The 25,474-nt window shown below is 39.9% G+C and overlaps 1 protein-coding gene across 1 annotated transcript in view; it reads left to right on the top strand.

The window, feature by feature from the left end:
- LOC134671712 (E3 ubiquitin-protein ligase NEDD4-like) overlaps positions 1-25,474 on the top strand; it is a 44,235-nt gene that overhangs the window by 11,197 nt on the left and 7,564 nt on the right. Inside the window, exons 5-14 of the mRNA XM_063529545.1 lie at positions 795-927; positions 6,294-6,415; positions 7,521-7,629; positions 10,602-11,321; positions 17,690-17,771; positions 18,616-18,714; positions 19,288-19,410; positions 21,534-21,658; positions 22,240-22,381; positions 23,426-23,635. Coding sequence (XP_063385615.1) covers positions 795-927; positions 6,294-6,415; positions 7,521-7,629; positions 10,602-11,321; positions 17,690-17,771; positions 18,616-18,714; positions 19,288-19,410; positions 21,534-21,658; positions 22,240-22,381; positions 23,426-23,635 — 1,865 coding nt within the window. The remainder of the gene's footprint in view (positions 1-794; positions 928-6,293; positions 6,416-7,520; positions 7,630-10,601; positions 11,322-17,689; positions 17,772-18,615; positions 18,715-19,287; positions 19,411-21,533; positions 21,659-22,239; positions 22,382-23,425; positions 23,636-25,474) is intronic.

Below are 25,474 nucleotides of genomic sequence, written 5' to 3'. Positions count from 1 at the left end.
AGATTGTTTAGCAACTTTGCCACTAGAGTGCTTTAGGTAGGTAAAGCGCAACTGATCAACCCAAAGTACGTAATGAAATGTTGTTTCGTATACGATCGATTTTGGAGTAATTAAATAGGGTTAAACACACAGATTATATTTTAGTCAATTTTACAAGCTCACCCTGTTAGAATGTACATATGTTACTTATTCGTAGTTACTTAGGCACTGGTCCCACCGCGAGCTAGTAAGCTATGAGCTATCGGCTATAAACACGAACAAAAGATAAGCACTCCCGTGTAAATAAAAGAGACACGGCGATATTTATAGCTCACCGCTGGGCGAGTGACTATAAATATCGCCGTGTCTCTTTTATTTACACGGGAGTGCTTATCTTTTGTTCGTGTTTATAGCCGATAGTTCATAGCTTACTAGCTCGCAGTGGGACCAGTGCCATAGTGTGGGTAAAATCTTGCAAGTTAAATTTGACCCATTTCCAGGTGTTCGATGAAGCTGAAAAGTTGCATACATATGTAGGTCGGGTCGCAATGCAATATTATGGGTACCATCGAGCTGGTCTGATGATGGAGACAGAAGTTGGGAATAGGAAATCGGTGATAAAACAACGCAACTTAATTGTGTTTGGGTTTGTACGAATTTTCTCGATGAGTACTAGTTGCCAGTTGAAACTACTTGAAACAAAACTACAGTCAGTGATAAAAACTTGTGTCAAAAATTAAAATTTTGACAAAAAACTTAAGTATTATTTTTTAGATTTTGCAATAGTTTTTATAACCATTGTTATTTGTCCACAGTGCCCGTTCCCGAGTCCGTGGCCACATAGAAGTTTACATGGCGATCGTCGGACACGGCTCGGAGACAGAGGAGCCCCGACCAGACGACTGGGAAATGGTCGAGCCCAGCCCTCAAGTCGGCAATGTGCAACCGGTTAGTACCATTTTGAATCTTATATCGTCGGTATAAGAGTTTTGTTGACTGCATTGTTAATGGTCAATGTTTGCACTCACAATATGAACGGCTATGGCAATGTAGACTTTAAGTCCGTGTAGTAAGGTTCAGAGTATATTGCAGTAGGATACGGCACTGAGACAGAGGAGCCTCGCGCAGCCGTGCCCACAAGTCGGCAATGTGCAGCCGGTTACCATTTTGAACCGTAAGACGTCGGTATAAGATTTATGTTACTGTGAAACGTAGACTCCTTGTCAAGGTAAGATTCAATATCGATAATGGTGGGACATGGAAAGCGTCCGACTGACGACTGATGATAAGACTTTTGTTGACTGCATCTTAATAGTGCAAATGTAAACTCACAAATTTTTAAGGTATGTATTTTGGAAATGTCAAAGTAGGTGAGGCATATAAGGCCGGACGGGTAATAAGGCCCACCATGCAATATCAAATGCACTAGTATTATTTGTTCAATATACCACGCGCACATAGAAGTAGCAGATATAACGAGCTGGCAACAACCCTTGACTTCGCACGCGCCGCTATGATGTCAGTAGCATCCATATAGTCAGGAAGGGCGGTTGCGGCTGCGCCTGATGATATTTTTTACAAAAACAAAATTGGTTTTAATCGAGTTTCTTGATTTATTCCATTAATGTATATGGGTGCGTACAGAAGTTATCTAAGTGTATAAGGAAGGGCAAATGTATATTTTTATTTTAAATAATATTCTCTATTATTCTTGGGAGCGCTGGTGGCCTAGCGGTAAGAGCGTGCGACTTGCAATCTGGAGGTCGCGGGTTCAAACCCCGGCTCGTACCAATGAGTTTTTTGGAACTTACGTACGAAATATCATTTGATATTTACCAGTCGCTTTTCGGTGAAGGAAAACATCGTGAGGAAACCGGACTAATCCCAATAAGGCCTAGTTTACCCTCTGGGTTGGAAGGTCAGATGGCAGTCGCTTTCGTAAAACTGGTGCCTACGTCAAATCATGGGATTAGTTGTCAAGCGGACCCCAGGCTCCCATGAGCCGTGGCAGAATGCCGGGAATAACGCGAGGAAGAAGAAGATTCTCTATTATTCTTGAATTTGTACTAGGGTTAAGAAGGCCCACTGTTAGTGTGGGTAATAAGGCCCGGTTCCGGGTCTATCGGGTTATTCGAGCCCACGGTGTATATGTCTCACCTATCTTATTATTATTTACATTGCAACTGTGTAAATTTTATGGTTAAATACAGACAAACTATTTGCAACTTCTGTCTCCTACACATTTTAATTTTTAATTAATATGCATGGTACTAACAAAAGGTTATTCTAATTTTTAGGTATTTTCAAATAACAGTAGTTCACAGAAACTGTAGCTGAATGTACTTTATATTTTTGCAATCCTAAAATCATGTTCTATTGCATTTTACCTATCCTGTGAAGTAACGCGCAAAAAACAAATGTTTTGAGGCAAAAAAAGCGATTGTCTTGCCATTTCACTCCATTTTAGTAATTTGAAATATTTTGTGTTATTGAAATGTTTTAAATCTAAGGAAATGTAACTCATATAGTCATATCATACATACTATGGCTACGAAACATTACCGGGTTCGGGTTACAATAATATCCTCCACATACAAGCGCGCAAAAAATAGTGACACTCTTACGGCTCTCCAAATAAGACCGTGTTAGCCAAAAAGTTGACAGACAGGTGTAAGGTCGTTTTTTAACCCAACAAGTCCCACGCTCCCCGTGCGTCTGAAATGACAATCAAATTTCGATTCTAAATTTAAAACCACAAGGTCTTTTTAGGCTGGCAAATTTAATCCCCTGGGACTCCAGGGGTTAAGACAATATTGTGACATGCCAATCTCGCACGCACACACGCGTATCGTGTTGTGCTATTCATCGTTCGCCCTCTACTTGTGAATGTGTGCGTGTCGCGCGTAAACACATGAAAATCGACGTGGTATGAAGTCACAGTATTGTCGTAGCGACCTTACCGCCTATTAAGTCTGTGGAGTCAGATACTCGCGTTTTGTTCTGTAAGATATCATTCCAAATAACTGTCCACTATAGCATAGAGAAAAAAGTACATAGAGTGCTCACTCCATTGATCAGTTTTGGTTCCAAAACGACTACGTATTATTTTCGTAGTAGACATCTAGCATCAAGCAGCGGAATTATCAGTACTGCTACTTGACAATAGATCTTGCGGCGGCCGAAAATTCTAATACTCAACAATTTTTAGCTAATATTATAACCGGATTAACGGGAACTCAATTTTCAACTCCTTATGCTTCTAATATTAATTGTAAATTATTCTTTAATACAATTTTCGTGAGTCACACAAGAGACGTCTAGTATCGAGTAGCGGTACCGTTAATTCCGCTACTCGATGCTAGATGTCGGCTACGAAAATAATAGTTGCTTTGGTACCAAAACTGACATATGGAGTGAGCACTCTACACGGTGTAACATGAGGAAACCGAATAATTTTAACCACGCATTTCTGAGGTCAAAAGAAGGAAAAAATTTAATATGAGTTTAGGTCAATTTCGCAAAAAAAAAAAATATTTTTTTGTTTTGTTTTTTTTTTCCATTTTTGGAATGTATTTGTACATAATGTATGTGTTTTGTACATAAAAATAAATGTTATTGGTAAACTTGTCACTTAAAATTGATTTTTATATTTTTTTTTTCGTAAAACCTACCTTTTGCAAAGTGTTACTTGTCACTTTTTGCCATCTACCAATAAGGATATTTTGACTACGTCCCATAGCAGCAACATCGCCATCAAAAAGGCGTTTTGCACTACGTAACAATAAAAACACTCTAAAACTAGGCGAATTTCAAAAAGGTTTATAGGACATTTTTGTCTCTAAATATGATCAGGAATACGCTGTTGAAATTATTCGGTTTCGTCATGTTACACCGTGTATTCTTTTCTTACTATATTAGGGTTCCGTACCCAAAGGGTAAAACGGGACCCTATTACTAAGACTTCGCTGTCCGTCCGTCCGTCCGTCCGTCCGTCCGTCTGTCACCAGGCTGTGTCTCACGAACCGTGATAGCTAGACAGTTGAAATTTTTACAGATGATGTATTTCTGTTGCCGCTATAACAACAAATACTAAAAACAGAATAAAATAAAAATTTAAAAGGGGCTCCCATACAACAAACGTGATTTTTGACCAAAGTTAAGCAACGTCGGGAGTGGTCAGTACTTGGATGGGTGACCGTTTTTTTTTTGCTTTTTTTTTGTTTTTTTTTTTTTATTATGGTACGGAACCCTTCGTGCGCGAGTCCGACTCGCACTTGCCCGGTTTCTTTTTCTCTATGACTATAGTTGTCGTAATGTTGACAACAGATGATGGTCCCATCGTCTACGGGTGAGGCCTGGGAGCTGGTCCAAGGGCCCGAGGACACGGGGGATGACGATTTCGTTGTACGTTTGCATTTATTTATCATGCTTGGTGGCTGCCTCTTGCACATGAATACTCCAAACTTGCTCTTATGGGTTAAGGTACGCTAAACAGAATTTCGTACAATGACCTTCCATTTCCTATCTCTACCGCACGCGCAGTTTTATTTCTTTCCCGCTTGCACAGTGGCATTGACCGCCGGCATCAGCGGCAGGCCAGAAGAATAGAGATTAGAGATAGAGGTTTTCTATCACGTGTGATAGAGATAGGACATGTCGGGTCAATGTACGATATTCTTCGTGCTTAGCGTTCTTACATTATTAAACATTCAACAGGCTAGTTTCCTAAATAGTCAAATCTGTAGCTTTTTATGAAACATCAAAAATATTTAACAGGTTATCATGAAACACTCAACCTATCATTGGGTACCTGACTTAATGAGTTATTGGTGTCAAAATTTTTTTACTATACAGGGTCATTTTTGGACCGTTAGCCATATTGTGCAAGGTGATTAGGTAGGTCATACTGAACAATTTTTCTATGGGTCTAACCCCGATATACCAAAAAAAATATTTGGCCTTCGGGGCTGTCCATAAATTACGTTATCGATTTTTGACGAGTTTTGATCCCCCCCCTATAATCATCCAAAAATTATGCTTCAAATGACCCCATTTCCTCCTACTTCATACTACCGTCATCCGGTGTCCTCCCCCCCTAATTTGAAGTGACGTAATTTATGAATAGCCCCTTCCCATAGAAAACGTCGACATTCACTCGACCAAAATGTATGAAACGGCCCAAAAAGTTTTTGTGATTTCGGAGTTCGTCCCGTAGAAAAAGTTGTTCAGTATGGCCAACCTTATCACCTCGCACAATATGGCTAACGGTCCCAAAATGACCCTGTATTTACTACGGCTCCTCTACACGATGGGCCAACGCCGGCCACTTCAAGGGACACAGCCATGCGGTAGAATGAGATATCAATATCACTTGCTCCCTCTAACGCATAAATGCGTCCCTTGGAGTGGCCGGCGTTGGCCCATCGCGTAGAAATGCCATTAGAAATTTGATTAAATGACGGTTGTGGAACAATTTGATTTGGAAACTAGCCTATTGACTGTTTAAGGGTGACCGCTGCATCCAGTATCTATTCGATCAAACGTTAATCGATATGGGTTATTCCTAATCAACGATTTATTGATTAGAAAATTGATTCTGGAGTTATACCAGAAAGCAATGCTGTTGACTCGCAGAATAAGGCGTTGAATACTGCAATGTCGACCGGGGTAAATGCCACTATGGGATTATTACGTCTATTAGATTTTTTACCAAAGTGAATAACAAGAGCTCCCGACATCTAGCGATAAAAGTTTGCTACTTGAATATTAAAACGTAACGTAGTGGGCGTTTCGACCGACCCGAAATAGACCCAATGACCCCATAGTTGCATATATCCTGGTTGACCATAACTGTATTTTTTTTTACTGTATAATTAAGTTGATTTAAATGCGCCTGTTGGGTAAAGTGCTTCAGTCTTCTCTGAACTATTCTAACAAATCTAATCTTAGCGTGCTAACTGGGCTGGAATAGTGGAATGTTTAATTTTATCATTAATAATTGCAAGTTTGTCTGTGTTTGACTGCATTCGTAATAGGTGAAGTTATTTTTAATTTTCTAAACGTTAGGCTGCACAGTTGGGCTTTTGACGATTTCGTGCTTCCAAATACGACGGAAGACAATATGAATAGTACCGAAGAAGTGTGTGGCAAATAGTGTTAAAAACGAAAAATTCTGAAAAGTAAATAAATAAAATATGGCCCTTTAAATTTTCGACATATAAACGGATGACAGAAATTGCTTATTCGCGCTCAAGTGCGGGAAAGTAACACCATCCATATGTACTGTAAATATACGTTATCGGCACTTGTTATAGGTGGTGGGAGGAGACCCGCTGCCGCCGGGCTGGGAGGAACGCCAGGACGCAAACGGACGCACGTACTACGTGAACCATGTTGCCCGGTCCACTCAGTGGGAGCGTCCTAGTGTGGGCTTTACGTAAGTTTCTGACATTTCTTCTCTGTGGGTGATTAGTTGACAGCAAGCTAGGAGACAATGCGAACGGATGAACGAACTGTGGGAGCCATTTTGCCCGATCTACTCATGCGTGAAAAGGCCACGAAAGAGCTTTCTACTAATATTGTGCAGTTTCTAGACGTAGTGTTTTTAAGTTTATAGAATTGGTGATCGTAACTGACTCTCAGCACCGTTACTAAATTGCTATACGTATTTTCAATACGCACTTAGCGTGCCTGTAGTTATTGCATGAAGTTGAATCTTACGACTATTTCATCAAATCGGGCGGAACAGATGTGCATGCAGAAGGCATAAGATCCACCAATGTACCATCCTTTGCGTCTGACATCCACCCCAGCCCGCCAGTTCTAAATTCAAATAAACCTACTGCCAGTCACCGTCTGTCGACTAAGAAGGCTGAAAAGGTGGCAAACCTATACAGTCCTGTACGTCCGTTCCACGACCGATACGCGCACTGGTTTATTTAGTTGAGATCCCCGATTCCCCCCATGAACGTGGATTTCGGAGCCGAATTTGGATCGTTCTGCGAATATGCAGATCGTTCTTATGAAATCCTGGTCACGGCACCAAATTGTAACACGTCTCCTTTGGAATTAGAACTTCGATATAGTCATCTTTTGAATGCTAGCTTGATCTGGATGGTTAATGAAAAATGAATAGGAAAATATGTGCAACTATGTACATAACCAGGCGTGGCTCTCTCCGCGATTTCGTCGCTTTGCTACAAGTAGCTAAAAGTACATCCGTTCGGCGCCAATTTTGGGGTTTGCCATAAGCAGCGCGTGGCGCTGTCGCCACCTAGCGGCCATATCTGTGCTGATCGTAACAGACGCGTTTTGTTAGAGAGTGAGTCTTCTGCACTTAGTACTATTATTTATTCTGTGACATAACTAGATTTTAGAGATTTGCCTTGATTACCATCGGAGCCACCGGAGGCAGTGGTAAGAAACATCTTCAGTCTTCAGGGTTAAATCAGTAAAGAGAGGTTTTTTGACCCCATTGTTGTCTAGTAAAACATGTCATTAATGTATGTTTGTGTTATAAGCATTACTTTTTTTTAATACAGGCGTAACATGAGCACAGAATCGCAGAATGAGCGCATGGAAAACGCAGCCACGGAGTTCCAGCGGCGCTTCCATATCTCGCACGACGACGCCGGCGCGCAGCGAGCGCAGGTACGCTATGTTAATGAGATAGGGTTCAATTTGGCCTGGCTGATCACATTCAGGCGATCTTTACATTGGATGCGGATTCGCATGACGCCCCGGCGTGTGAGCAGGACAATGATAATACATGCATAGCAATAGCAGTGTCTCGCTCACACTGAGTAGCGTGTGTCTCCGCATTAGTGTGAAAATAGAGTTAGGTGTAGGATGTCGGAGAATAGGTAAACTGTAAACTAACTAAAGCCTTACTGCGATAGAATAGTAAAGTGTACTGTGACATACATATACATTAGGTACCTCAAAAGTGGTACCCAATGTTTACCTGTATAAAAATCTAACTGTACAGGGGTGCATATCAAACTACTTTTCCATCACCGGTTTCTGTGTGAGGAAAATATCATTCTAATTTTAAAATAAAATACATAATATCGTAATGTTATAACTATCGTATAACAGTTTTTATACCCTATCTGAAATTTGTTTTATCTCGAAAGTATGTTTAAAGTTAAAACAAATGTTGAAAAAATATGTGTTTGAAAACACTTTACGTTTACATATATACGCTTAGAACATTCTTGCATTGCCTTTCCTTCGACTTGGTCATTTATTTATTATTTATGGGCTTTTGCGATTCATGAGAAAAGGCAACTTTTATTATTCGTTGTTCTTCGTTTACGATTATGTACTTATTTCATTGTTATGAATTTGGTAATTCTCAAATGGAATTTGAGGTATTAAAGGTACTTATTTAAGCGTCGTGTTTATTCTAGATGAATCGTGGAATTCTAAATATTTGAAGCAATTTTATAATTCTTTGGTTGATAACGCCATCCGTCATCTAATTTCCGCATGGGTGGACCTCATCATAAGTCAAAAAGCTTTATATTATAACTGGTTAGCAAAATTAATAACGATTTCATCATTCCTAGGGGAAAATGCTATAGCGTTTGTTAATTTGTTTAATTGGGAAAATCAAATTGAAATTGAATGAAATTGAGGGAATTTAGGTACTATTCTATTTCCGTTATCCCTCATTTTAAGGCTGCCGTGATTCTTTAAAGTTCCATATAAAAAGAAAGAAAAACACAGCGTATAAGTCACCTGACACTTTAGTAAAATAATGTCTCGGTAATAGATTATAGATTAATTATTGCTACGAAACTGTTAATTTATCTCTATATTATTAAAATTTGTAAAAAAAATTGCGTGTCATGCCCCGCTTTTCGCTGTAGCATTTTGATTCTTACTGTTGTATGAATTCAGTCTATTTCAGTATGATCGGATACCTATGCATGAATGTTTTATGTAGTATACAAATTAAAATATCCATAGTGCATGTTCCTCGACGACGTACGTTTTTTTATAGATATTTTTGGGCTATAGATATGTTTTACGGGTAAAATTAGCATGTTAGTAACATTTAAGACACTTCTTCATACTAACGTTTTTTTTTATTAATAATAGAACATTGCAGGAAAGGAGAAGATTATCTGAAGACGAAAAAAGTATTTCACTTGTTCTGTGGCAGATTAAATAATAATTTTAATTAAAAGCTACACAATTTTATGACTTTTATGAAACATCATATATTCGTTGAAATAAACATACAATTAGATAATATTTTTAGTTGTAGGGTACATCGCCAATTACTAGCCACCCCCCAATTACTGGCCACTTAATTTGATTTCTATTTATAGGTGAACAAAGTTCATTTTAGTATATAAGGTACGAAAATACTGGCCACCTATTCCAAAAATGAATTCTATTTACAGATAAATAAAACTCATTTTCAGTATAAGGAAAATGGCCAGTAACTGAAATTTATCCACAACCCACTCGTTCAATAACTGGCCGCCTCTTACAAAAATGAGTTCTATTCACCTATACACAGAATTCATTTTAGTATAGGTGGCCAGTAATTGGGGGGTGGCTAGTAATTGGCGATGTACCCTATCAGACACAATTTGGTCATCATTATGATGCTACGGGGTTTTACCATATATAATTAATTTGTTTTAATTATATGCATATTTTTAATTCCCATCTCATAAGTTACATATTTAACATTACGGCTCACGTTTTGTCTGACGTTTTAATCTTATTAAAAATTAAAATTTAAATAAAAAAAACTATTTTTACTGACAAAAACCAGTACATGTAGTACAAATGTAGTGTATAATTATTTTCCATCGTATTTTCACGGAAACGTACGAACGTGTCTTGCTATTTCAGTCAGTCTCGGTACAAAAAGTACTGAGGTTGACTGAAGTAGCATGACAAATACGAACGTGCCGGAGAAAATACGATGGAAAACAATTACGCACTATATATGTAACAGATACTAACGTATTCTGTTTATCTAAATTGTAATAAATAATCATAGTCCCTTTATGTATAGAATGAAAAGATTATAAAAATATGTGTTGATATATAGTTTTAATTTTTTCATACGTTAGACAAAATGGAAGAGCTAACATTATACTAATTTCAGCGGCATGGGCTTCCGCGCTCAGACTAACTAACTACAGCTTAATCTGGTGAAAACTGATCTCATCCCGAATAAGAACAAAAAACATTGTGTTGTCCTCACTTATCATAGACAATTTACGTTAAAATGGACTTAATGCTCAATACAATTAAGCTCATTTTCCTTTTACGTTTTCATTGTAGCTTGGCGTGGTACTAGTTATGTTAGTACAATTTATAACCTATACGTAAAATTGTACTAAAATAACAGCAGTTAAGCTACAATGAAAATGAAAGTGGATGAACATAAAAAAAAAGGATTTACCCTAACGGTTAAAATTACCTATTAAAAAGTAAATAAGGGTGCTTTACTACGAATATTTTTCTGTGACCATATGTAGAGTTGATTTTATTTGAGATGAATTTATAAAAACTATGATTAAAATATAAACTTCTCCAAGACGAACCGACAAACATTCATCTCAAATGATTTCAACTTTAAGTTTTTTCAACAGGATAGCAATAGGAGCGACGAGAACTCCACAGAGGTGACGCCATTTTCATCCCCCGTGCGTTCCCTAGACCGGGATTCGAATCCCGAAGTGCCTCAATCTAGCTTAAGTAATACCTGTGATAGTAATTTAAGGGAGGAAGATGATGTAGTCTGCGCGAACGAAATTAGACAGAGAGATGTAGACAACGAAAATGTTGCTCAAGACTGTGATACGATCTCTAGTCAAAACGACCAATCGGAGAACGCTGAAGCGAACCAATCAGAAAACGCGGAAGCGAGCCAATCGGGGAATGCCGAAGCAAACCAATCGGAGAACGCGGAAGCGAACCAATCAGAGAACCCTGAAGGGAACCAATTAGATGTTGATAATGGCGAAGCTAGTGGAAGTAGTGTAGCACCTGACCATTCAGAAGCGAAACCTGATACAGAAAATGAAGAGACTGCTGAAAATGCAGAGAGCGCAGAAGGCGAAACAGCGAATACAGAAACGGACGAAAGAGATTCAAATGTAGAAGCTACCGCTACAAGCGTAGAAGGAACCGACAACGCTGAGGTAGAAACAAGGAGAGTGGATGAAAGAGACGCAGATAGCATAGAGATAGAGATAGAAGAGGCGCTAACGTTTGATGAGAATCACTTCAGTACGCCCACTGGGGGCACCACGCCAGAGAGAGGGGCGTCGCGGCGACGAATGACCAGCAGTTCTATGGATGATACTGAGGTAAGAAAATGTGTGGGTACATAGGTTTATGTAGGGGCTAAAAAAAATTAACGGCGTGGTAAATACATGTTCTTTTTTTGACTAGTTATGCAGACGTGAATATGTAGGTCATATTGATAAATTTTTATAGGGTCTACCCCGAAATCGCAAAAAATATCTCCTGTTCGGTAAATGATGTATGATTCGCCAAAATTTTGGGATTTCGGTGTTGGTCTCATAGCAAAAGTTGATCAATATGGCTTACATATCCGTGTCTCAGAGTATGGCTACTCAAAAACACATAAAATAACTGTAGGATACTTTAGACTTGAAGGGATTCGTGACGGCCTATGTATGTAGGTACCTATTACCCGAACGCTCCCATAAAAAAATTACGGTCTAAATAAGACTGCAGAAAAAATCTTTTTGTTGTTAGTGGCTAAGATCCCCTATAAAAAATATGAAAAGTGTTTAACGTAGGTAGTGTTCTATTTAATCCGTATACATCTTCCATGAAATTAACATATTTAAACTATAAATTTTTAATTAACTGCACGATGTAAATAAATAAGTTTGGTTTTCGAAACTAAAATCTAACCATGATATTTTTTGGGGTTCCTTAGCAATTTCATGGATGCATAGATAAATTTGGACGCATAAAGAAACCTAAATTAGTCTAAAATATTTTTTTTTATCTATGCTATAATTTTAATTTGAAATTAACTGCACGATGTGAATACATAACGACACGTGGTTGGTTTCGAACCTAAAATATAACCATGGTATCATTAAAGTAATATTTAGGGAATTTCTCAGTAATTCCATGGAAATATTGTTCCATTCTGCATATAAATTCCGTGGAACCACTTAAAAATACGCCATTTTTACCCGATTGCCAAAGAAGGGTTATGCTTTGGCTTAAAAATGCACACTCATGTAACATGCTTGCAAGCAAGATCAGTCTCGCTTTGCTAACCATTGGCTGATATTCATGCCTGAATTTTGAAGCAAGGTACAAATTTTTACAAGTTATACAGATACACATATTAGGGTAAATTACCCAATCATTGGCCCTCCTTAATCATGGGCATTATTTTGTAGGAAAGTCACCACTGGTATTTAAAGTAAGGTTTAAAATGCCAATCATTGGAGGAGGGCGGACATTGGTATATAGGGTGTAATTTATTAGCCACTGCGTCTGCGTACTGACTTTATAGGTCATACAACTTTTATTATGGGACCAATGGTGAAATCGTGAAAAAATATGGCTGTCTCATAGAAGTCAGCGGCATCACAACAGCCGGAGTGTATGAAACGGCCAAATTGTTTTTCGCGATTTCGGCATTGGTCGCATAGTAAAAGTAGTTCAGTATGACCTAGCCTTATACTATTAAGTCGCTATGACTGGTGATTAAAATTTTAGCCTGTATACAGGTTGATTTCGGGGTCGTGATCCAGAACCACTTTTTCTCCAATATGCTCGGAAATGTTCACCTTACTGTAGCAAAAATACTACGGGAAGTTCTTCGTTAATGTCAAACTCTAATTAAAAAACATCAAACTATCGCTGTCCTGTTCTAGCGGACGGGAAGTAAAAAAACACTACAGTAATAACTTATTACTGTAGTGTTATTTACTTTTTAATAATAAAAAACGCAAACGGCCAATTATTATTGCCGCGAGCCGCTACTACACGACCCGATCAGCTATCATTTCACGTGTATGATCGTGCGAATACTGCTTAATAAAATCAAAGATTATTTTTATATTTTTTTAAATCTCATCCGTGTTCATAAAGCTTACAAGCACCGCTTCGCGTCGTCCGACAAAATCGAAACTCATCCACGAATTGCCCTTTCCCGGCCTCTGCAATAATGTACTATTTCTGACTCTGTAAATGATCCACATTATCATATGGTAGTACTTGATTAAAAGATAATTACTTTAAATTATTCTTATTTTTCAAGTAAAATTAATGTTATACGTAATTATGGTCACCCTATGACTTTTGACATACGCTGTATGGAAAGCGACAAGACGTCTCATTGAGTAGGGTCACCAAATTGTATGCAAAAGCAAAAATGTTTTTTCCTACTTGTCATCTGGAAAATAATCATCATTATAGGTGATAAACAATAATTAACAACATCATTAGGCTCATCTTTGGATTCTGTATGATGTCTGGCTCTCTTGCTCCACGACCCCGAAATCACCCTGTATATTATTACACTACACAAATTTTGGGTACAGTGAGGTGATTGGCTGTTTCAGTTGTAAAACTGTTGCATACAATATTTCTAACATATCATTTATCACAAATCAGTTAAATATTTAAGTTAAAGTTTAGTTTAAAGTAAAATAAAAAATACCCTCTATTATTCCTTCACCTTGCTTGACTCGTTAATACTAATTATACTTATGCAAAGAATGAAAATAGTGCCTTAAGTTGATTGAAAAACTAACATGACATTACCAAAATAATACTAATTAAATACATATAATTATTTAAGGATACGCCAAGCTTTCACGGTGTATGCCTATCTGTCCCCGGCACTCGTAATCGACGCGGGTACAGTTGGGAATAATTTTATTCTCATCTGTCCCCGCAGTCACATATGGAAAAGATTCTATCCCCATTTGTCCCTGTCCAACGTGATTGCGACGGGGACTGAAGGGAATACACCGCTTGAAAGCAAGGCTGCAACATACATGATTTAACTTTTTGCTATAGTTCGTTATTCGATCAAGAGAGGGCGTTGTACCCAATCTTGCGTCATATATAAGCGTCATGTCTCGTCCATTGGTGGGATTTCGGGAAAATTGTCTATGAGGAGTCGTGAGGTACAACAATGCTAATGTGATGTCCAATAATATTTGCATAGAGAAACAACGAATTCATCCATAGGGTAATTCGCCAGTAACTGGCCACCGGCCAATAACTGGCCACCCTAAACTAAAAATAAATTCTATTCACCTACAGGTTGTCAAAAAAGAGTTAAAAAGTTATTTTGTGCTCTTTTGCCAAGCTGTACAAACAGAATTAATTTTAGTATAAGGTTTCATTGAAACTGGCCAGCCTTCAATAACTAGCCACCTTATACTAAAATGAATTCTGTTTATAGGTGAATAAAATTCATTTTTTAGTTTAGGGTGTCCAGTTACTAACAGGTGGCCAGTTACTAACAGATGGCCAGTTACTGGGGAATTACCCTACTTTTAATTCTGTTAGGGGCCGGTGTCATGTCCGCTTGGTTTTTTTTTTCAGAAATATGCTGGAGCTTGTATTATAAGTTAGGTACTTACAAGTTTCTTGAATCTGACCCCTGATATTGCGACTTGGGCCATTTTATTAGTTGTACCTAAACTAGAATTTATTTTTTAAATTTGGGAATTTTAATATTTTTTTTCTGCGAAGAATCGCGAACTCTATCGATCCTATCCTTCATTGTTTCCATTCCGTTACCGCCACGAATCTATGGAAAACGGTAACGGGATGGAAAAAAACCTTTTGGGACACTTTTTTCCTTTTAGGATCAATAGAGAGATAGTGGTTCTGAGTAGAAATAATATTAAAATTTCCAAATTTAAAAAAGTCTAGTGTACAACAACATAAAATAGGGCATTTTTTTAAAAGTAGCAACTGATATAAAAAAAAACATTTTCGTTTTCTCTCTTAAGCAATACGTGCTTATTGTTACTAATATTGTAAAATATGCTTTTTCGCCCAAATTATTTATAATTTTAAATTAAAGGGAATAGTAGGTAAAGCTTTTTCTTCGCGTTAACGAGTTGAAGCTGCGCTTTGGTGGCTTAGTTGGTTAGTGCGGCTGCCTGGGAGTGCCCTTAAATCATATCTGAATAATTTATAATATACCCTTTATTTTAAAATTATATTTTCCTTAGCAGACGTTTCTGCTAAGTACCCCTAGCCCTAGCCTCGTAAGACCCAAGCCAATTTTTATGCTATTGAATTTGGAACTTTTTTTTTTATAAGAGTACATAATTCGAATTTAATTTGTTCTTGTACATGTAGGCGGGGACTTACTAGGCTAGTGTAAAATTTCGATAGCGTGTCGTGACGTGCTCGTTTGCGTGTCATTTTGTATGGGATTTTGAGTTTCCAAAACTTCCCGCTTGGCGAGCTGTTCAAAATCCCAAACAAATAAACATATAACGCAAACGCTAACGCAAGTCACGTTATCAAATGAAATGTACACTAGGGCTTCTGACGTCATCAGACTTGATGAAAACGCCTTTATTGTCAAAGCGTTAGTTATGATTATGAGATTTTTGAGATACATGTACCTAATGGCGACTGCAAAAAACAGTTTAAACTCTGTGCAATAATGTGACATCGCACGGGTAAAGGTACCTTATGGCGGTTGGCGTTTATGCTATTACCGCCGCCACAATACTATTGCAGTCCTATGCGACGTGAGCGCCAGACGCCATAAGGTACCTTTTCCCGTGGAACGTCACAAATAATGATGTAGACGGTGATTTTGAACTGGCGAATTTAAGGTAGGTCTTTAATATGTGTCACATGTTTTTCAAGCTTGCCATATCACTGTAAACTTTCATTGCTTTTTGCTTGCGCATACTGTTTGCTTGTAGTTGTTTGTATGTGGCTTGTATTGTTATGTATTGCTTGTATATGTTCCCCGTATATAACTTCGTTTCAGTAGTACAATATCTAGTTTGTGGAGCAGATAGGTTCTTGAGGTAACTTTAGATGCCAAAAAAATAAATTAAATATTTATGGCGTTATTCAAAAACGCGTTACTGGCCTGAATCAGCTATGAATCGTTTGCCTTTATCTGTCATTTTGAATTATGTATTTGTAAAAAAGGGATAAAGCATAATTTAACTAAATCAGGCCCGTAAAGTTTTATGAATCTTTATTAGGGGTTAGGAGGCAATTTGCTTCTCCCTATTTCTATATTTTCTATATAGGTGTTTTTATGTGATTGAGTTATGAAACAAGGGGTATTTTACCCTATGCTCGCTTGTATGTTTTGTTGTAAAAGTTTTATAGGTATGTGAAGTTCCTCGGGAAAAGGTACCTTATGGCGGTTGGCGCTTACGACGTGCAGCAGCGTATTCGTATAGGAACGTCGTCGTGAATAACAGCGTAAGCGCCAGCCGCCATAAGGTACCTTTTCCCGAGGAACGTCACATATGGATGTTGCATGTAGTAGTACTATGTAATATCTATATATGGCCTGTACTTTGTCGTAATGGGTATCAAAGGGTGCAATTATATAGGGTTATTTTAAAAATGTAAAATAAAATACCAAGTTTGGAGGTTTTTTAAATATAAAATTGCGGCCGCAGAGTGAAGAAAAAATATATATCCTTCGATGTGTTTTTTTATCACCTTGTTACGATTAGTTAGAAAAAAATGTGAATGAAGGATAAATGTGATGTTTTCAGCCAAAAGGTACCACCATTGTTGGTTGTCGATAAGGTTCATTTCAAATTGAAGCTACATACTTATATTAAAATAGCATCTTATTGACAACCGGCGATAAGTACCATTTTCAATCAATCAATCAATCAAAGCATTTATTTTTAAAATTATCAATGATTATTAATTATTATTATTTATTTTGCCTTTTGGTTGAAAATGGCACTTATTGTTATTGGCAAGTAACGTCTTAAGGTCGCTGCATACGAAACGTGATTTTTACGAACTGGGGCGAAAACGGGAGAATTTTTAGCGTGCAGGGCGCGTTTCCAAAGCGATAGTCGTTAAGGGCCACTTGCGCCATCCCACTAATCCGGAGTTAAGCGGTTAAACCGTTAACCCAGTGTCAAATTGTACTGGTAACCATGGTAACTCCAGGTTTAACTGGTTAACCCCGGTCTAGTGAAATGGTGCAAGTGGCACAAAGCCAATTGGAAAGTAAATAATGTATGACAATATCCAAGTGACATTTCGTTCTCTGCCATTCCGCTATATTTCTTGCTCTTTCCCGCCTATCATTTTCCAGGTTGTCTCAGGAATCAGGCATCTAAGCTAATTCTGAACCGACTTGTCAAGTCAAAGTGTAAGAGCGTTACCATAATCGTCAGTCCCATAAAAATGCAATGCTTATAGGGGCACTGCCACATTTTATCGCTTCAGTTATCTTAATAGGACTGCATCGTCCTTGGCGGGAAAAATCACGTACCGTATACCGCTTGTTTAAGGGACCACTTGCACCATCCCACTAACCCGGGGTTAAACCGTTAACCTAGTGTCAAATTGTGCTGGTACCATGGTAACCGCAGGTTTAACCGGTTAACCCCGGGTTAGTGTGATAGTGCAAGTGGCGCGAAGAGTTGTAAATTATGCCTTATAGCACAGTATGAGAGTTTATGTTAGTCTGACGTTTAGTTTTCTACAGGACGAAACTGATAACCAGTCTACGGACAGCACTAGAAGTACCGCCAGTAGTCAACAGAGCCAGAATATACCCAATAGTGATGGTAAGACAAATGAAAACACAGGAGAAACTATCAAACTCCATTTTTTTTTAAATTATTTAAGTTGTCCTGCCAAAAAAAGGATTATTAAATTCTTTATTGTAAATGTTCTTTTGCCTCGTGAAAGAGCCCTTGAGGCCACTCTTATTTTAGGCCTTGAGGTAGTCGTTTATTGAATTTCGATAGCTTTATTAAGGCACTATACTCAATGCACAATCTACACGGTGGCTGAAAAATAACTGCATTTTAGCACCTTTTAGGCTGGTTTTAGTGTCACGCGGACCGTCCGCGCGGATCGCTCTGCACCGCCAAAATGTATGAGAAAGCTGCCCGCGCGGAGCGATCCGTACGGACGGTCCGCGTGACACTAAAACCAGCCTAAAAGTTGCTCAGTATAATCCCAAAATCGCGAAAAAAATATACCCTCCCATAGAAAATGGACCAGCCAAAATGTATGAAACAGCCAAATTTTTTCGCGATTTCGGATTTGGTCCCATAATAAAAATTGCTCTGTATAATCCCAAAACCTCCCTGGCAACGGGAATTTAATTATTTTTAGCCACCCTTGTATAACGCTGCGTCGTACGTAAGCGAACAACTCGCGAACGCGACGCGGCGCAGCGCGGCGGGCCCAAGGCGTTCGCAACGAGATCGTCCACCTAGGACACTTCTATAGTTATCAAAGGATTGATTCACCCCGCGCCGCTTCGCTTCGCGTTCGCGTGTTGTTCGCCTACTTAGTACGCTGCGTTAAGTTTGGTTTTTCAAACCAAAATCGTTAGGCTTGCTGTGTCCTATTTAGGCTTGAATTATGGAACTAAGGGTTAAAGCTAACACTCCTGACCAGGTTTGCCACAAGGCTGGAGTATGCAGCGAGCGCCCAATGGCAGGATATTCTTCATCGACCACAACCAGAAGACCACCACCTGGATAGACCCCAGAACAGGTAATCCTACCTCTTCTGTATGAGTGACATTGTTTTTGTATGAGTGACCACATATTTCGGCAATACTTTTAACCTTTCAACCGCCATAGAATTTTTCATCGAGCGCGCTCGTGTCAACGGCGATACGAAGTTACAGGAAGTTTTATCCTATGTATGTACGAAATGAGCCCGATTTTGTATGTCTTATATATACGTCTTATACACGTCTACGTCGTGTCGTGTGTCGTTATATACGTCTTGCCTGTCTTATACGGCGGTTAAAAGGTTAATTCTTTAACCGCCAAAGACGTTAACTGATGCGCGTGGTTATAGCCCAATGTTAACCTTCGTGCATTCCCAAAAGGTTCATGATGACGCGCTGCAAACGATAGGCGTAGCGTACAATGGTTAAAAGGGTTTAACGGCTCGGTCACGACATTGCGCGACTTGCGACGGCGGCGGCGGCAACCATAGGTTGGAGCGAGACAGCTATCGGACCTGTCGTTTCCACCTATGGTTGCCACCGCCGCCGTCGCCAGTTGCGCAATATCGTGGCCGAGCCGTAAGGGTTTTAATTTGTAAATATTTTTTTAGGGTGCGCATCTCATCTACCAGCGGTAGCGGCGGCGGGAGCGGAAGCGGACGAGTTAGGCGCCCTACCGGAAGGTTGGGAGGAGCGAGTACATACCGATGGACGGATCTTCTTCATCGACCACAGTAAGTATCAGGCTGTGGGCTACATCTCATCTACCAGCGGTAGCGGCGGCGGGTGCGGAAGCAGACGAGTTAGGGGCCCTACCGGAAGGTTGGGAGGAGCGAGTACATACCGATGGAAGGATCTTCTTCATCGACCACAGTAAGTATCAGGCTGTGGGCTACATCTCATCTACCAGCGGTAGCGGCTGCGGTAGCGGAAGCGGACGAGTTAGGGGCCCTACCGGAAGGTTGGGAGGAGCGAGTACATACCGATGGAAGGATCTTCTTCATCGACCACAGTAAGTATCAGGCTGTGGGCTACATCTCATCTACCAGCGGTAGCGGCTGCGGTAGCGGAAGCGGACGAGTTAGGGGGCCTACCGGAAGGTTGGGAGGAGCGAGTACATACCGATGGAAGGATCTTCTTCATCGACCACAGTAAGTATCAGGCTGTGGGCTACATCTCATCTACCAGCCGTAGCGGTGGCGGGAGCGGAAGCGGACGAGTTAGGGGCCCTACCGGAGGGTTGGGAGGAGCGAGTACATACCGATGGAAGGATCTTCTTCATCGACCACAGTAAGTAGGTATCAGGCTGTGGGCTACATCTCATCTACCAGCGGTAGCGGCTACGGTAGCGGAAGCGGACGAGTTAGGGGCCCTACCGGAAGGTTGGGAGGAGCGAGTACATACCGATGGAAGGATCTTCTTCATCGACCACAGTAAGTATCAGGCTGTGGGCTACATCTCATCTACCAGCGGTAGCGGTGGCGGGAGCGGAAGCGGACGAGTTAGGCGCCCTACCGGAAGGTTGGGAGGAGCGAGTACATACCGATGGAAGGATCTTCTTCATCGACCACAGTAAGTATCAGGCTGTGGGCTACATCTCATCTACCAGCGGTAGCGGTGGCGGGAGCGGAAGCGGACGAGTTAGGCGCCCTACCGGAAGGCTGGGAGGAGCGAGTACATACCGATGGAAGGATCTTCTTCATCGACCACAGTAAGTAATTCTTAGTTATTGTGACGTAAATGTACCGAATGCACTCTTTTAACTCCATCACAGAATAAATAATAGTACAGAAAGGAAACTTCCTACAAAACCGAAGTTTGACAGCGGCTCAGGGTCGACTCATGCTGTTCCCTTCTAATATATGATCCCTTTCGGCTATTTAGGGTTGTCAAAATTCAAGCCATTATCTTATCTGTGGTCGTGCACGCAAAGGGCGTCAGTTGTGTCAACCCTAATAATTGCTCGGAGTAATGAGCCGAGCGGAGCCGAGTTTGCCCGAAGAGAGGAGTTTCGCACCCCAGTCTTTGCTTTGTATGATGTAAGTGCTTTGTAACTTGCATTTTATGGTGGAAATAAGTAAAATTGATAATAAGGGATGGGCCAAGTAACGTACATTTTTAGTGTTCCGTACAAAACTTTGTTCACGGAACACTGGGATCACTTCGGTCTTGCAAATCAGTTAAATGCGTTTTTTTCAGAGACTATTTGCCGTAGATACCAGGGATGTTGCGGATGCAGATTTTTTGACATCCGCGGATGCGGATAAGGATATTTAAAGCCTCACATCCGCGGATGCGGATGCGGATGTTTAAAGCCTCACTTCCGCGGATGCGGATGCGGATGCGTATGTCAAGATTTGGTACTTAAAAAACGTGAAATTTTTCATTTTTACTCCTTTTTTTTAAAAAAAAAAACAAAACGTTTAGTATTTGAGCAAGAATATAATTAGGTGCGTTTTATTTAATAAACAGTAACTTGGTCGACTTTTCGGGATCTAGACGATTTCGTTATATAATGACGAAATCACCTAGCACTTACGCCGCCGGCACCGCTGCTGATACATTCCTGTTTCCCACTTGGTCGACATCCGCATCATGCGGATGCTCCGCATCGATTTTATGCGGATGCGGATGTTGAAAATAATGCGGATGTTCCGCGGATGCGGATGCGGATGCGAATATTCGCAACATCCCTGGTAGATACCTAAAATTTGGAACAGTTACTCGTATAGCAATTACCACCACTAATATTGTAAAAAAGTCAAAACCGCTTATTTCTTATTTTAGGGGGAAGTTTGGGGGGTTGAGAGGGGTAAGCTGAATTTATTTTTTATTTAAATATGCATTTCTTACCCAGACACCCGGACAACGCAGTGGGAGGACCCTAGACTGTCCAACCCTCAGATCGCGGGACCCGCCGTGCCTTACTCCAGGGACTATAAGCGAAAATACGAGTACCTGAAAAGTCAATTACGTAAACCGGTACGTCATTCACTCTATCTAAAGTAAGGTAAGATGGGGTAACTATTATTTGTATGGAATCTTTAGAGGAACTGGGTTGGGGTGAGTAAAGACACCGTTGACTGGTGATCTTAAACTGATTTATTTATTCATACCTACGCGTTTTATACGTCCTGTTATATTCGTCCTGCGATACAGACATTATATTAACTAATACAGCGCGTGCTCCAACCTATACTAAGTTATCGACACGCGCTGATTATATTATGCTGACCGCCATAGAATCCTCATACTGCTTGTCTTGCCCCGAGTAAAATAAATTAAATATGTTAGTCTTACCCCACCTTACCTTACATAAAAATAACTCTTCTTCTTCCTCGCGTTATCCCGGCATTTTGTCACGGCTCGGCTACTCGGCTAAAACCCTACGCTATAATACCAAAAACAAAAACATTTTATGCCAATACTCTTCAAACTGCTAAATCGATTTCTATCGGACATAGCTAAGAACCATCGCAAGCAAGCTCGCTTTCACATTTAAAAACCGCATTTTCTCCAAAGGCTGTTTTTTTCGAGCATAAATATTATATTTTGTATTGCAGAGCAACGTCCCTAACAAGTTCGAGATCAAAGTCCGAAGAAACTCCATCCTCGAAGACTCGTACCGCATCATCAGTTCAGTCAGCAGACTCGACCTGCTGAAGACCAAGTTGTGGGTCGAGTTCGAGTCCGAAGTTGGTCTGGGTAAGTCCGTGTCTACATACATACAGCTCCATCCTCGAGGACTCGTACCGCATCATCAGTTCAGTCAGCAGACTCGACCTGCTCAAGACCAAGCTGTGGGTCGAGTTCGAGTCCGAAGTTGGTCTGGGTAAGTCCGTGTCTACATACATACAGCTCCATCCTCGAGGACTCGTACCGCATCATCAGGTCAGTCAGCAGACTCGACCTGCTGAAGACCAAGCTGTGGGTCGAATTCGAGTCCGAAGTCGGCCTGGGTAAGTCCGTGTCTACATACATACAGCTCCATCCTCGAGGACTCGTACCGAATCATCAGTTCAGTCAGCAGACTCGACCTGCTGAAGACCAAGTTGTGGGTCGAGTTCGAGTCCGAAGTTGGTCTGGGTAAGTCGGAGTGGCTTTATCAAAATCCAGTGGGAATTGAGTCAACTTCTCAAAACATACGATTTTTATATTTTGTGAAAAACCTTAAAAACAATTTATCTCCTTATATTTTTTTTTACTCATGCTGCCATGTTCATTCGAAATAATTGTGCAATTAAATAATCGACACAACAATTATTGTTCAGAATAAAGAAATCTTTATTCTGAATAATAATTATTGTCGAACATATCGTTGTTGCGCTTACCAAATCTAATATGTGCGAGATTTTAATCAAATGAATTAATACCTTATATGTTTAGTTGCTAGGTAACTATTTGTCAATCAAAAATTGAACACATACCAGCTTTGGAAAGCGCAACGACGATATGTACATTGTTATCAAAAAATAAAATAAATACTGAAGATAAGTATATAAAATTATAGAATCACAAATTATAAGTAAATTACAATTACAAATGTCAACAGTTTTTACAATATTATTAGAATAAAATTCGCAGTACACATCCAAAGTAAAAATTACTCACTATATAAACTACGTACATATATGTGAACACTGTTTTTACACACCTGAGATCCTTCAGAAAATACAAAAGTTGTGTTATCTGTTATCTTTTTCTCTAAATTAAAAAAGAAAGATTCTCATAATCATTGTTTTCCCCCAGACTACGGCGGCCTAGCCCGAGAATGGTTCTTCCTCCTCTCGAAAGAGATGTTCAACCCCTACTACGGCCTCTTCGAATACTCCGCCATGGACAACTACACACTCCAAATAAACCCCAACAGTGGGGTGTGCAACGAGGAACATCTCAACTACTTCAAGTTTATAGGGAGAGTCGCTGGCATGGCGGTGTATCACGGGAAACTGCTAGACGGTGAGAAATGAACCCTATTCCTTTATGATAAACCTTAGAATACTCCGCCATGGTCAACTACACACTCCAAATAAACCCCAACAGTGGGTTGTGCAACGAGGAACACCTCAACTACTTCAAGTTTATAGGGAGAGTCGCTGGCATGGCGGTGTATCACGGGAAACTGCTAGACGGTGAGAAATGAACCCTATTCCTTTATGATAAACCTTAGAATACTCCGCCATGGACAACTACACACTCCAAATAGACCCCAACAGTGGGGTGTACAACTAGGAACATCTCAACTATTTCAAGTTTATAGGGAGAGTCGCTGGCATGGCGGTGTATCACGGGAAACTGCTAGACGGTGAGAAATGAACCCTATTCCTTTATGATAAACCTTAGAATACTCCGCCATGGACAACTACACACTCCAAATAGACCCCAACAGTGGGGTGTACAACTAGGAACATCTCAACTATTTCAAGTTTATAGGGAGAGTCGCTGGCATGGCGGTGTATCACGGGAAACTGCTAGACGGTGAGTAATGAACCCTATTCCTTTATGATAAACCTTAGAATACTCCGCCATGGTCAACTACACACTCCAAATAAACCCCAACAGTGGGTTGTGCAACGAGGAACACCTCAACTACTTCAAGTTTATAGGGAAAGTCGCTGGCATGGCGGTGTATCACGGGAAACTGCTAGACGGTGAGATGTACGGTGAGTAGGCACATGACGTGTTGGGTATTAGGGTCAACACGTCATGTGACATTTAATAAATAGAAAATATATTTAATAAAATAAACAATAATTCTAAGTACATTTTCATAAAGGTCACCTAAATGCCACTCACGTAGGCCATTAGTATATAAGCACTAGTTTACTCAATAAAGAGGTTCAGTATTCAGCCGACTTTCATAGTATTATTTGCTACCCGAACGCTCCACATTACAGAGAAATGGACCATATTCGTTTATAATAAAGTTCAGAATACTCCGCCATGGTCAACTACACACTCCAAATAAACCCCAACAGTGGGGTGTGCAACGAGGAACATCTCAACTACTTCAAGTTTATAGGGAGAGTCACTGGCATGGCGGTGTATCATGGGAAACTGCTAGACGGTGAGAAATGAACCCTATTCGTTTATAATAAAGTTCAGAATACTCCGCCATGGTCAACTACACACTCCAAATAAACCCCAACAGTGGGGTGTGCAACGAGGAACACCTCAACTACTTCAAGTTTATATGGAGAGTCGCTGGCATGGCGGTGTATCACGGTAAACTGCTAGACGGTGAGAAATGAACCCTATTCGTTTATAATAAAGCTCAGAATACTCTGCCAAGTTCTCTATTGCGTTACAATAACATACAGCAAAGTTGTTAATCTAATGTCATAGTAGCAACACAATGAGAATTCAAGTCCTTACTATAGTAGGTATATGTATATAACTACATACATTACATGTACATTTAGCAGTCTTAGCACAGATACACAATATTAGAAGTGGCATTGAAAATACGATTAGGGGAGACCGGGGTGAGTTGTAACAGAGGAGAGTTGGAACATCGTCGATTTATAGTTACTCTCAAGTTACGAGCTAACAAACGCACACTGTTGCGACCTAGTTTCTAGTTAATAGATTCCAAAAAATCGACGAAGTTCCAACTCTCCTCGGTCTCCCCTGCATTGTATTTATGATACTTTATTTCATGTGAAGATACTCCTGTGCACATACATGTAGATGCACATGCGATATTTATTTATTTAAACTTTATTGCCCAAAATAAAACTTATCGTACAAAAGGCTATATCGGGAATAAAAAAATAGCCCTATTATATACCCGAAGTT

This window comes from Cydia fagiglandana, chromosome 16 (assembly GCF_963556715.1).
Source record: "Cydia fagiglandana chromosome 16, ilCydFagi1.1, whole genome shotgun sequence".
Taxonomy (NCBI): domain Eukaryota; kingdom Metazoa; phylum Arthropoda; class Insecta; order Lepidoptera; family Tortricidae; genus Cydia; species Cydia fagiglandana.
Note: the sequence above shows the minus strand (reverse complement) of the source record. Positions and strands in the feature narration are given on the sequence as shown.